The following is a 14,832-nucleotide window of genomic DNA, read 5'->3' as shown; positions in this document are numbered from 1 at the left end:
CCTGAAATAAAAAATTGAATGGTGTGCAACCTTTCATCAATATCTCATAACTAATTACTCCGTAACCTGTTAAAATTTGTTATTGTTGTTGCTGTGCAAGTGTTCTATGATTTTCTGTTATCTTATATCTAGCACTAGCAGTATGGTTGACTCGTTGAGTTTGATTTCAAACTGGTTCGATTTGATCATTGCCAAGCACAAAGGATGTACTCTGCATCTCTAGTATTTATAAGGTTTTTCTGATTATGTGTCAGATCTGCTCTGAATGAGGTCCAGCTAATTTAACTTTGTTTTAGTTAAGTAGGAAGAACTCTTGCGACTCCATCTGTTGATGGGAGTGTGGTGTGTTTTGGATTATGTCTGTCAGTACCATTTAGGTCTGTCATCATTTTGTTAAAAATGTAATACTGAAGTGTTTGCATGTTTTCCTTCTGAAACACCGTCATTTTGGGCTCATATTCTAGTCCGGTGATTGTGTCTCATACTGTGTTAGAGGGTATTAGTACTCTTTCGGCATCATCCGACTCGTCATCTACATAGTGCCAAACTGCCAATACCAGGGGATGATGAGATGCTTAGGAACTGGTAGTGGGGTGGTTTGTGCAAGTGTTTTGAATTTTTAGTTTTGGTATGCTTGACATGTTTTGCCAACTAGAATATGGCAAGATGATGGGACCGGAAGCTTTGCGAGAAGCCAGTAATTGCAGTATATTAAGATATGGGGACTCCCTTGCTATGATTAAGGCTAATAATTCTTATAATTTCCGTTGTATGTCTCATGACATTTGGGTTGTGAAACAATACGGTGTTGCAGAGTCGTGGACTTATATGTTCAATATACCTGTGGTTGAGGCTGATATATGTGGTTTAAAAGATGTGGGGAAGCTGTGCTAGAGAGGAAACACGATCGTGTTCTGTTAAGAATGTCTTCGTTCGATCCCAAGACTAATCAACGTAAAGTTTTACGAACTGAGGAGTATATATTCTACTTCATGGATTCTTTTATACCGAGTCTCGTTTTGCTTGACCATGCCAATGCCATTTCTTACCAAGTAGAAATGATGAATTGTAAGCACAGATACCTGTAAGTATCTTATGCCTTCAACATTTAAACACAGTTATGTGGTTATGCCTAAATGTTTGATCGGTTATGCTTAAAAGTTTGATTTGCAGTTTTTAACTTTGGTTAATTAGCACAACTATCATCTATTAGCATTATTTTTCTTGGGACCCTATTGAGATCCGCTTAGTAATTGTGGCATGGGGTGGTTTTTTGCAAGTTTTTTGAATTTCCTATTTAGTTTGCTTGACATGATTTGCCATGTGGGTTTGGTTGATGGTGTAGAATATTTGTTTTTGGTATTGGGTTTGCATTACTATTGTTAAAGGAGCTACTCTGCATCATTAGTATTTGGGAGATTTTCTTGTTCTTTATAGGTATGTTGCATTACTTCGTATGTTCTCTATTACGGAGGTTTATAGCTAATTGAACTTTGTTTTAGTCAAGTAGTAAGAATTTTTTGCTACGTGAAAAATAATTGTCGGCCTGACTACTGCGTCTTAGAGCACTGTCTCATCAGTAATTCTGATGGAACTTCTGTGAATTTTCATATTGACAGTGACCGTGTTTTGCTGCAGAAATTAAAACAGGACGATGACCATGAGTAATGCCCTATTTGCCTTTCGGAAGGGAACTCATCGTTTTCACCTTTCCTCTCTTGGTGGCAAATGAATGTTTCTGGCTTTTTCCGCAGTGATGTGTAGTTTGGAGTGTCTATTCCAACCAATGTGAACTTTTTAAGATTTAATTGTCGTTGGCCTGCTGTGCAAGTGTTCTATAATTTGCTATGTCCGTTGTAGTGTGGTTGACTCACGGCGTTTGGTTTCACGGCAAAAGAAAGAACTATGCATTTTTAATATTTTTGAGGTTTTGTCTGAATAAGTGTTATGTGCTCTGATCTGAATAACGTCTAGCTAGTTGAACTCCTGCGACCCCTTGTATGTTGATGGGTGTGTGGTGTGTTTTGTATATAATGTCTGTGAGTACAATATTGACAGACTGACTCTCAATGACATACTGGCAAAATGCATAAACCCTAAAGCACACAACATCCACCACATATATATTGACATTCAATAACATTGTAACTCTCACAGCCAGAGATATATTGACCCTCGATAGCATACTAACACAATGTAAATCACACAACAACCACCACATATATATTGACCCTCATTAGCATACTAACACAAAATAAAACACACAAGAAGCACCACCTATTGATCCTCAAAAGCATATTGAGACAATGCAAAACACACAACAGTCACCACATAATAACCCTCGATAACATACTAAGATAGTGTAAAAGACACAACAACCACCACATATTGACCATCAATAAATTACAAGACCTTCAATAGCATATATACTGACAGTGTAAAACACGTATTAACCACCACCTACCTTGATCGTCAAGCCTCGCGACCCAGCCTAGCTTTGCAGCCCAGCCTCGCTTCTTCACCTAGCTTCACATGCATTCCAACCTAGCTTTTCGCTTCGTTAGCCTGGCCTCGCTTCTCGATAATGTATCGTCCTCCATATTTCGACGATGTTTACTGCTGTGATGTGTGGAGGGGTGCATCATACAGGTTTTAGGCTCCAAGTTTGTCACGACAGATGCTGAGAATTAAGGTTGTGCTAAGGAATACAATCTGGTTTTGAATTGTCCGCATTTTTTGCCTTTAGTTTTGTTGGATTTAGTTTTGGTTGTCCGTCTTTTTGGACAAGCTTTAATCCTTTAGACTTTAGACTTTTTGCATCATCCTTTTAGATGGTAGTTGTAGCCTGGCTAGTAGCTTAGTCAGTTGAGCAGTGCATGTAATGAGTTGTTTTTTGACATCTCTAACAGTCTAACTTGAGCTCGTAAGTTCGTCATGATTTATGTCAATGCAGATCTTTTTTTTTTTTTTTTTTTGAGAATTTCGAAAAATAAATAAATAAAAAACATCACAACTTTTTGTAATTTCTTGATGAGAAGGCTTGGACCTTGAAGAAAAAGTCCGGCCCTGCCCGCCTTGACCCTAAAAGAGGATAACTGCGAGTATCAAACTTCGCAAATATAAGAACTTCATATAGACACCTCGAAGCAATGTCCGATTTCTTTCCTGAAGAAATCCTAGAAAAAATCCTGTTGCGGCTGCCCGTCAAAACCCTAATAAAATTCACCACAGTCTGCAAGTCATGGTTGTCACTAATCAAAGCCTCTACCTTCGTTCAATCCCATCTCTGCACCACAATCGACTCCTACAACCAAAACGACGCTCACCTCCTCCTCAGCGCTATCTCCTACTCCAAAGAAAACATCTCTTCTGAGCATCACTGGTTGCATTGGGATAGCCCTGAATTTGGTGAGTATTCCAAGCTTTCCAATCCACTCTCTTTCTCCACACCTGTCAGTGATTTAGGTGTTTTCGGAACCTGTAACGGGCTTGTGTGCCTTGAGATTTATAATCGGTACAACAGGTATTCTTCTCCCGCCGTAATTTGGAATCCTTGTATTCGAAAGATTGTCAAGTTGCCTAGTCCACCTTCTTGTTTTACATCTGCCAAATACCGCAATTACAGAAAGCACGAATCGCATGGCTTTGGCTACGATTCACATTCTAATGACTATAAGGTTTTAAGAGTTGCGAGTCTTTCTGACGATCATTCGGACTTGTCCCGATTCACCACTGTGGTTCAGGTCTACTCCTTGGCCAGGGGATCCTGGAGGAGTCTTAGTGCTTCTGCTGTTCCGGTGGATTTGCAGGGAGGTGGTTCGGAACGTCCTGCTTGAAGTACGTTTAGATGTGTATTACGATTATCAACACCAGGAACATTGTAAGAGGGGCGGAGACTCTTTCATTGCCTACTTTAATCTGACCACTGAAGTATTTGGTGAGATAATGTTACCGGAAGCTTTGCGAAGAGATGATTGCTCTAGATCGAGATATGGGGATCCCTTGCTTTGATTAAGGATAAACTGAATAATCCGGATGATCCAGCTAATTGTGGCTGTGACATTTGGGTTATGAAAGAGGATGGTGTAGCAGAGTCGTGGACTTTTTTGTACAATATAGCTATGGTTCAAGTTACTGTGTATGGGTTTAAAAGGTGTGGGGAGGTTGTGCTAGAGGAGATGGATAGTGCTAATCAGAGAAGAATGGTTTCACTGGATCCTAAGAGCAAACAAATTAAAGTTTTTGGAACCGAAAATTGTAATTACTATTTCATGGATTCTTTTGTAGAGAGTCTTGTCTTGCTTGATCACCCGGAAGCCACATCTTGTCAATGAGAAATGAGAGCGTATTCAGCGCACCCGTCCATCTCCACCGTCCATTTGACGCGGACTTGGCAGAGCCTTTTGACTTTTTCAAAATGGAAGGCGGAGATGGACGGGTGCGCGGCGCACCCGGGTGCGTTGTATAATTTTCGATGAGAAATAAAGTAATCACAAATACTTGCATTTACCTATTTATTTTATTATCTCTCCGATATTAGAACATAGTTATGCTTAATGCTTGATTATCTTGATTTATACATTTTACTAAATACAAATTTCAAAGAATCTTTATAATCCCTGATTTTACTGAACTGTACGTTGATATAAATGTCACTTTTTTTGTTGTGAAAATGTTGTGATGATTGCACTTTGTTTAATTGAAAGTTCTTCCAGTCTCAAAGAAATTCATTAGAGGCCATTTGCAGTGGCTTTGTTTTACTTCAGCTAATTTGAGGATATTTTATTTTGAGAATTTCCCTGAGTAGTATTATGTTATAGTTATCGTTCTGAGCTGTTTGAAGGAACTATTAACAGTCAGATGGATAATGGATTGCTCATTGTTGCATATGCAAAATTGGAAGAGTTTAGGATTTAGTTTCCGTGAGAACTTTAGACATTTCAGACAGTGTCATTGGGTGGGTTGTGTATGTGTTCTGCATTGTAGTTGGTTATTAGAGGAGTACTTATTTGCTAGACATGATTTGCATGAGAATTTATGCTTATGCTGTTCTTTTAATTTGATCTTGGTATTAAGTTTCCGGTTCCATTTTTAGGGATTTGTTGCTCTGATCTGAGGGTGTGCATATGTGTTTTGATTGAGGTCTAGCTCACTTGATTTGCATATATATTTTAAAGCATAGTCCCATAATCACTTTCAATGGGATATTTTCCGATGGGATCTTGGCATGGAACTTCTACTGAAATGCTGATTATACTTATCGGTTTCACCTTTCCTCTCTCTAGATCCTTGGTGGCAAATGAATGTTTCTGTCTATTTGAGCCAATTTGAACTTTTGTTAGTTTCCTGAAATATTGTATGACAGCAATATCTCATAACTAATACTATATACCCTTCTAATTAAGAGTTGTTATTGTCATTGGCTGGATGTGCATCTGTTCTATAATTTGCTGTTAATCCCGGTTATGTTATATCTAATAGTGTTGTTGTTACGATATTTCACTCATTTTGTCATGTGTTGTGCACGTGACTAGCCAATGGGTCTATATGTATTGCCATCAGGAGCTTTAGCTCATTGTCAATGAAAATATCAGTATCTTAATTTCTTTCATTTCTGTATTTCTTTGCTTTTCTCTCTAGTCAGGGGTAAAACCCTAACAATTGGGAGGAGTTCTGTTTGATGGTTGATGGCATTTTTAAAAGGGCTGCCCAAGTAGTTCATGAGTTGAGTTCTTTCTCAGAGAAGGTTAGAATCCTGCATTTTTATAGCAACACGACAGGAAATGAGAGGACATTTGCTAAAACTACGGTTTTGGAACATCCATCTAGTTTTGAAGTTGTTCTGCTTGTTTCAAGTAAATCTGGTAACAGCTCGAAATTTATCTTTTCTCTAATAATTTCCTTGATTGAATTATGGAAGTATGGATATGTTGAGAAGAATATGAGATGGGTTACTAAGATCTCAGTGACTAGTTTTGGAAAGGAGTGCTTGAAATATTACCATGATCAGGGGCTTATATTTAGTGCCATTAAATTGGAGACACTAAGTTTGTTTAGTACTGACAAGTTTGACAAAATGGAAGGGGATGTCACAGTGATGTTTGATGACATTTGGGGACGGTGGAAGTCTACAATAATTGCTGCAAATAATTACTGTACTGCAGAATTGTGTGAGATATTTCCTGAAAACCATATGAAGTTAGATAGCAAGTGCTTGGGATATGTTTTATGTGCCTTGGAGCTTGTAAAAAAGTTAGCTATTGGACCTAATCTGGGTGACTCAGTTTGCATAGACAAATTTGTGTTGTTTGAGGTTACTGCTACATCTTCAAATGTTAAGCATACTTCTGGTGATGGGGAAGCTAAATTTCCAAGTGCAACTCTTCATATTATTCTAGAGTTGGTATCATGGGACAGAGTTCCAGAATGGATAGTTGACAAGAAAGTTATTAAGAAGGTGCTACAACTGGAGGGGAAGGGGCGTCCAAATGAAAGGGATGTTGTTACAATGGAATGGATTGGGAAATTGCAGGATGGTAAGGAACTTTTGAAGGATCATGGGGAAAGAGAAGGACCATGTGAGTTCAACATAGATGCAGAGCAAGTCACTATGGAGGTTGACAAAGTTGTAGTGACAATGAGAAAGGGTGAGATAGCTCTTGTGATTATGTTCTTTGAGTATGCAGTGGGTGCATTAGAGGCCTGGCGGGCATTGATAATGATACCTCCTCATTCAACTCTCTTTTATGTGGCTGAGCTGGTATTTGTAATTGTTGTCAAAGACAAGAAATTTGAGGTTGCTAGTAAGGAGAAGGAAGGAGGGTCTTCAGACACTATTCATATAATGGCTGGTATTGATGATGGTAAGACTTTTGATCTCCATCAATCTGCCTACATCGGGGTTCAAGTGCATGTCAAGGACCAAATTATTGAGATGTCAAACACATGTGGTGGAAATATAAATGTCCAAGAATTTGACTGTGTTGCATCACATCTTGGAATCACAACTTTCTTTGCTAGTGCTTTACAACTACATGGCATGAAATTAGGGTGGAAAGTGTTTGCCTATTTCCCACCTAACATGTATGATGCAGGTACAAGCTTAATTACAGTTCTTCAAACTGTTGGTAGTGTATTATGTTGCAAATGTGGTATTTCCATGGCACCAAATGCTGGCAATGGGTACTTTAAGTGTTTGCAATATGCAGTTGGCATTATTGAAGATTTTCATAAGCAAGTTGCCATAAAACATTGCTCTGAATGTAATGCCTACTTGCAGCCTCAGAGAACTTGGATTAAGATCCCGGTAGAATTGAATGAGCTACTAACTTTCTGTGTAGACAGACTGAAGAACTTGAATAAATTTAGAAATGGTGATATGTTCAGACATGCTGCTATGGACATAATTGTTATATTCAGTGAAAAGGTATGGATGATCACTTTTGGGGATGATAAGCTAGCTCGCAAGTGGTTGTTTAAACTCAAGGCTTCTAGAATGTCATTTCTCATATGCAGGTTGACTGATTGGCAAGGGTGTCAAGGATATTGTGTTGATCTTAGAATTGCAGCTTTGAAGTTTTCCCTTCTGGTTCATGTTGTTTGGTCTAGATTCGAGTGGCTCTACTTGCAGTGTCTCTCTTATAACTGAAACTTGAGGTCAAGTTTGCTAAAGGGGGATGGATTGTTACGATATTTCACTCATTTTGTCATGTGTTGTGTACGTGACTAGCCAATGGGTCTATATGTATTGCCATCAGGAGCTTTAGCTCATTGTTAATGAAAATATCAGTATCTTAATTTCTTTCATTTCTGTATTTCTTTGCTTTTCTCTCTAGTCAGGGGTAAAACCCTAACAGTTGTTGACTCGTGTAGTATTTTCAGACTGTTTTGATTTGGTCAGTGCCAACCCAAAAGAGAGTACTATGCATCTAGAGTGTTTTGAGGTTTTGTCTGAGTATGTGTCATATCTGCTCCGAATGATCTATCTAATTTAACTTTGTTTCAGTCAGATAGGAAAAACTCTCATATGTTGATGGGTTGTGTGGTGTGTTTTGGATGTAATGTCTGTCGGTAACTTTTAGGACTGTCATCATTCTCTTAAATGTAATAGTTAAGTGTTTGAATTTTTTTGAACTTGATCTGGAACACCAAAACCTCTTGATATCCTTTTTGAAATGGGTGTATCTATGTGGGAAAAGAATTAAGCTAATGCAAAACAGTAACCTTGCTTCTCAAAGTGAGAATGAGGAAATGTATGGGAGAGTTACATCTTGGCGGCGCCACCGACTGGAATTAATTTTGAAATTGAACTATATGTGATGCATCTGTTAGTGCAAATGGTGAACATGTGGGTATTGGATTAGTTTGAGGAGATTTTTTTCGTTACATTAGTTTGTAGAGATTACTGTGGCAGTCTTGCTGCAGCAATATTGGATGAAATGGTTGTTTAATAGAACCTTTTTAAATCGAATTTTGAAATTAAAATCGGATTGATGTAATCAAATTGCGTGGAGGCAGGATGTATGGTAAATGCTAGCTAGGGGTGAGTGTCTTGAGGATGAAGGTATCCTCGTTGAGAGAATAAAAGAAATCTTAAGCTCTTGGGGTACTGCTGCGATTTCTTATGTTCCTAGATTAGCTAACAAGGCAGCTCACGAAGCTCGTGGTAGTGGGCGTAGTGCTTGGGTACGGGTTGGGCTTTCTTGCCTCATGCAAATCATCTGTGACGATGGTCTCATAACCCGGTCATTTTTTAGGGAGGAGAGTGGAGAAGTTATTTCCACCACCGTTTATTCCTATATTATGTAATTTTGGTTTTGTTGATTAAAAGTTTTCCCATTCCTTAATAAAAAATAAATAAAAAAATCCTGGAAAAGGTTTTCGTCGGACTCCTCAGTTAGTAGGTTATGTAGGTTTTGATTGTCAGTACACGGGTGAAGGTTGGAATCGGAATAGTGGCGGAGACCGGAAAGCGCAATGGTGGAGCACTGGGTTTGAGCGGCAACGTATGTTGCCATCAAAACAAACCAACGACGCCGTCACGCCGGCATGCAGCTATTACGGGGATCTTGGAAGCATGATGCTAAAACCCGCAAGCTTATCTATTTGGTCAAGGAAAGTGTCTTTCAGATTAGGAATAGAAGAAGACACTTTCCTTATTTGCAAGGGATCACTGTTGTGTTGGCCTATCTATAGAGGTCTCTATTCAACAAATATTATGTTTTAAACCGAATAGGCTCTCAAACTTTCTGAACCGCCGAATCATAGAAAATTGACATTGGCAATATCACAGCAATGTCAGACGTCTTCCCCGAAGAAATCATACATAAAATCCTGTTGAAGTTACCCGCCAAGTCCCTAATCAAATACACCCTCGTCTGCAAGTCATGGCACTCACTGATCAAATCCTCTACTTTCATTCAGTCCCATCTCCGCACCACCATCGACTCCAGCGACCAAAACGACTCTCACCTCCTTCTTCTCAGCGCTTCCTCTAATTCCGGTGACGACGCTTGGCAATGGCATCAGCGTCACTGGTTGCATTGGGATAGCCCTGAATTCGGTGAATACTCTATGCTTTCAACTCCGGTCCTTTCATCGAAAAAGAAACCCGTTTCCGAAATGCATGTGGCCGGAACTAGTAATGGGCTGGTATGCCTTGAGGCTGGGGATGGTCACTTCTCCTTTGATCGTTCTCCCACCTTGATCTGGAACCCAACTATTAGAAAACTTGTCAGGTTGCCTAAACCTCCAGTCTGTTTTCGCTACACCAAATGTGAGAAGTTCTCGATAAATGCCTTTGGTTATGATGCACATTCCAATGACTACAAGATTTTGAGAATTGTGACTCTAATTGATGATCATTCAGACTTGTCGCGATTCGCAACCAAGGTTCATGTTTACTCCTTAGCCAGGGCATCTTGGAAGAGATTTAGCTCTTCTGTTGTTCCGGTGGATTTGCAGGGTGTATGTGGTTCTGAGCGTCCTGTTTTTGTTAATGGCAATTTCCATACGCTTGAAAATCGTTTGAGTGTGTATTACAATGACAATTACGAGGAACACCATAAGTGTGGCGGAGAGTTATTCATCTCCACCTTCAATCTGGAAACTGAAGAATTTGGCGAGATAAAGAGACCGGAAGCTTTGGGAGAAGGCGGCTGCAATATGTCAAGATACGGGGACTCCCTGGCTTTGATTAAGCATCATAATTATAGTTGCAGAGATCCAGTTAATCGCGGTTGTGACATTTGGGCTATGAAACAATATGGTGTTGCAGAGTCGTGGACATATTTGTTCAATTTACATGTGGTTCAGACTAGTATATATGGTTTCAAAGAATGTGGGGAAGTTGTGCTAATGGAGAGTACCGAACGTGGTCGGTCAAGAATGGTTTCTTTTGATCCTAAGACTAATCAATTTAAAGTTTTTGGAACTGAGGGTCATTTTTACCGCTTCATGGATTCTTTTGTTGAGAGTCTTGTCTTGCTTGACCACGCCAAAGCCGTTTCTTACCGAGTAGCAACGACAAAGTAGGCACAGAGTTTTGCTTTTACCTATTTGTATCTTATTTCCTTTTTTTTTTCCTGCTACAAGGATGGACTAAGAGCATCTCCAGCAATAGAGTTAAATTTGTTACTAAATTTGTCAACATTTAGATTTAAAATAGCAATTTTGAAACTTTTGCTCCAGCAGTATTGCTAAATTATATACATTAGCTAAGTTTTAGTTAATTGTCTCCTAAAGATTGATAAATTTATCAATTTTCTCTATCAATTTCTAAATTTATCAACTTCTTAAGTATATAAGTATACTGCTAGAGTAAAGATTTATTTAAAAATTGATAAATCTCTAATTTTTTTCAATTTATCAATACAGCTAGCTAAGCAATAACAAGTCTCGGTCGTAAAGACCATATTTGTCATATTTGTCTTCTTGAATCCTGCCCAGAATACAAGGAGGTGGATTCCCAAAACAAATGGTGTCCCACTGCTTTAAACGTAGTTATGCTTGTTTACCCTTTCTTGTTTTTCTTGAGTAATACTCCACTGCTTACTCGCTCTGCCTCACTCTTGTAACATATCATCGAAAAAAAAACTTATTATACAGAAAACTACAAAAACCTATTAGTTGTTATCTAATTGGTATTCAAATCTTATTAGAAAACATAGTTGACTGAACTTTTAAAGACTAAGGCATAGTTTACTATTGCAGTGAGAAAAGTATGTTGTATAAAAACTAGCTATAAAAATAATTTGTTGTACAATAAATGAATTGAAATTTATTTAGTCCTTATGGTTTAAAGTTGACATTTATTCAGTCCTTATGATTTTGTTTTAATATGAATGGTCTTTAAAGTCACTATTTTTTCATCCAAATGGTTGTTCCGTCAATTTTTTCTGTTAGAATACTGACGTGGTCATTAAAGACATTTTAATTTTTAACGGCCATGTCAGCAATTTAATTGAGAAAATTAACGAAATTGCCATTTGGATGAAAAATCGTAACTTTAAAGATCATTCAGATTAAAATAAAATCATAAGGACAAAACAAATGTCGACTTTAAACCACAAAGATTATACAATATTTTACGCAAAATAAGTCTAGCTACTAAACGTTGGTAATTAAACAGCTTTTCTAAACTGGTGTGGGGAAGTTGTGCTAGAGGAGAGGTTTAGTGCTAGTCAGAAAAGAATGGTTTCGCTGGATCCTAACAAGTTAAAGTATTTGGAACCAAGGATTATTCTTACTATTTCATGGATTCTTTTGTAGAGAGTCTCTCTTGCTTGATCACCCCGAAGCCATGTCATACGACTCTTACCAATGAGAATCACAGACTCTTGCGTTTACGTATTTATTTATATTCTCTCCAATATATACCATAATTATATGCTTAATGCTTGATTATCTTGAATTATACATTTTACGAATTACAATTTCAAAGATGGTTTGTAATCTCTGATTTCATTGCATGTACTGTTGTTACAAATGTCACTTTTTTTTGTCATGTGTGCACTTCGTTTAATTGATGAAAGTTTTGCAGACGCAAAGAAATTCATTAGAGGCCATATGCAGTCAGTTTGTTTTATTTCAGTTAACTTTTCAATAAACGTCCGTTATCACATGGCTAGTTCAATTACACCATGGTGCACTGAATCCGCTCCACCTCCTTCTCTCAAGTATGACGCTATCAATAAGGAAATATTGTTTTAAAAGGATATAATCTTCCACAAATAACATAGTATCTGCAATATCTATCATTTTAAGAAGCAAAATACACTAGTTTCTGATAATCATCCAAGTAAAGCAATGACTTGAGATTTGCAATAATCACTGAATCAGAATTCTGTGGCTGCAAGGCTAAATTACCCTAAGCTAAAATATAGTTTCTCTTGGTTGTATATAAATGGATCATTCTCGTATCGATGATCATCCATATAGCATTTGTTAATTAGCATCGTGAAGGCTAAAGAAAGAACAACAATGGGATTGGGAATGCAAAATTATATCGTGGTAGCCTTTGTTATTCTGGCTATAACTCACTCTTCTGCTAGCCCTGGTATATCCTCCATCTCTATCTCTCTCTATAACTCTTTTCATTTGGCTTTTGTTACTGAGTTTACATAATGTTTCAGGAGTATAAGTAAAAGAGTACTTAACCTTTTATCACTTATTGGATTGGTGGTATAAAGATTACACATTAGCTTATAATGATGGAATAATTGTGAATGTAGATGAGCGAGTGAATCAGCAGGCACCTGAACCCTTTTGCTTTGATGTCTGCGCGAAGGTTAACGCGGATCTCCAATGTATAGAAGACTGCGCTGCGAAGCGTTTTAACAATGGAAAATGCTTTGATATCCAGGGCCAGTTAATTTGTTGCTGCAGCCCTTAATTAGATGATTCAGAAAATAAACGTGGAGAGCATCTATAGTTCTGGCTTTTGTGTTCTTTTATAACCTTGCTTTATTACGCAACAATAAATATATGCCATGTTTTCAGAATGATCTACACGTACAACTAAATTGTTACTGATAAACTGTGGACAAATTGGTTATTATAAATTGTAACCACATATTCATACTATTGATCTCCTAATAGTCCTAGTTTGCCCCGCCAAGTGTCTTGTACTTTTGTTATTTGATAAAGATGTGGAGTTGTTGGCTTCTTGCACGCAAGAGAATCTCATTTAAGCAAGAGATTAGAAAATCTCATTTTGATTTTCATGCGTGCTTTGATTGTCCTATTTTTGGTCTCTCTCTCTCTCTCTCTTCTTTTTCCTGATTGAAAGGCTCATTTTGGGTCTTTTGTAACCAAGTTTGTTTAGGGTTTATATGTTTTTTGTTACGTTGCCAAAGAAAAAAAAATTCATGAAAGGAACGTACTTCATTGAATCTTTTATATATAATAGAAATGATACAAACGTACAAGACGTTGTCGATATTGGAATGAAATTTTGATTTTCTTTCTCTTTTTTCTTTCTTCTTTCAAAAGAATGATGAAATCTTCCACATAAATATAGTATCTGCAACGTCTTACATGTTCACAAGCTAGTACCATTAAATGTTGGGTGGTGCTATTAACACACCTATTTTTGATATTAACACACCCCGGTGAGAACCAATCATCAATCAAATTCAAGTGATAAATTTGTAAATAAAATAAAAATGTGTGGATAAGAAAAATATATGAGGTGTGTTAATAGAAAAAACATATGTGTTAATAGCAATAAATCTTTGATAACCAGGTACAGCTAGCAGTGACTTGAGATTTGCAATAATTACTCTTTCTGGTTAGTAAAAAGGGAAAGCACTCCAAGACATAGTTTCTATTGGTTCTAATATATACTTCTGTATAAGCGGATCATTCTTGTCTGGGTTTATCATCCATTACATCAATTTGTGAAGGCCAAAGATCGCAGAACAACAATGGGGTTGAGAATGAAAAAATATGCTGTACTAGCCTTTGTCATTCTGATCGTAACTCAGTATTCTTCTGCTACCTCTGGTGAAATCCCTCTCTAGTCTTTTCTTTTAGTTTTTGGCGATGAGTTTTGTACGATATATACTGTATTTTCGAGTTGCCATAATGTTTTCTAGTGTATCAGTTTACTAAGCCAGATTTTTGGATTGGTTCTCATCAACTTCTCATTCTAAGTTTACAAGTGTGCGTGTGTGTGTGTATCTTGCATGCTAACAATTAGATTGAATTGATGATTTTCAATGTAGATGAGCAAGTGAATGAGGGAGGTAGACCCTTTTGCTATTCAGTCTGCAAGCCGGCGAATGGGGATCTCCAATGTCTACAATACTGCGCTGGGCAGCATTTCAAGCATGGAAAATGTGTTCGTGTCCAGAGCCAGCTGCTTTGTTGCTGCATGTAGCTAGCCATTTAGATGATGCTACCCAAATTATCTGATCATTAAGAAAATAAATGTGCAGCACATAGCTCTGGCATATGTATGTGCAATGTGTACTTACCAACTTGCTCTATTATGCAATAATAAACACCATTAATTTTAACATGATCTAAGTACCTTATTTAAACCCTAATCTCGACCATGAAGCAAGTAATGCACCCTGATCATTTCTCTCTGTTCCGGTTTGCTTCTTTTTTTTTTTTGGAGGGGGGGGGGGGGGGGGGGGCGGAGATTTAGATTTACACCCAGTTTTTAGAAGACGTTTTAAATGAAATCCACCTAATATACCTTTTCAATAGACACTTAATTTTCTGGAGAAAAAATAATATATTGTCTTTCAATTTTACGAAAAATTACATATTTTCACTATCTAAATCTGATTAGTCAACAATTTAAATTTAATTCTCTTTTTAAAA

The 14,832-nt window shown here is 37.5% G+C and overlaps 2 protein-coding genes across 2 annotated transcripts; both read left to right on the top strand.

Moving 5' to 3' along the window:
- The first annotated feature begins 3,149 nt into the window (after positions 1-3,149).
- LOC101297785 (F-box protein CPR30-like) lies at positions 3,150-3,836 on the top strand. Its single transcript, XM_004308403.1, has one exon. The coding sequence runs from the start codon at positions 3,150-3,152 to the stop codon at positions 3,834-3,836; it is 687 nt and encodes a 228-aa protein (XP_004308451.1).
- A 5,458-nt stretch (positions 3,837-9,294) lies between these two features.
- Positions 9,295-10,533, top strand: LOC101297491 (F-box protein CPR30-like). Its single transcript, XM_004308402.1, has one exon. It carries the CDS (start codon positions 9,295-9,297, stop codon positions 10,531-10,533), a length of 1,239 nt encoding a protein of 412 aa, XP_004308450.1.
- The last annotated feature ends 4,299 nt before the right edge of the window (positions 10,534-14,832 follow it).

Source organism: Fragaria vesca, linkage group LG7 (genome assembly GCF_000184155.1).
Source record: "Fragaria vesca subsp. vesca linkage group LG7, FraVesHawaii_1.0, whole genome shotgun sequence".
NCBI lineage: Eukaryota > Viridiplantae > Streptophyta > Magnoliopsida > Rosales > Rosaceae > Fragaria > Fragaria vesca.
Note: the sequence above shows the minus strand (reverse complement) of the source record. Positions and strands in the feature narration are given on the sequence as shown.

What these genes read in the sequence shown, in the direction of transcription:
- LOC101297785 (XM_004308403.1), top strand. Translation starts at nt 3,150, where the DNA reads ATGTCCGATTTCTTTCCTGAAGAAATCCTAGAAAAAATCCTGTTGCGG.
- LOC101297491 (XM_004308402.1), top strand. Translation starts at nt 9,295, where the DNA reads ATGTCAGACGTCTTCCCCGAAGAAATCATACATAAAATCCTGTTGAAG.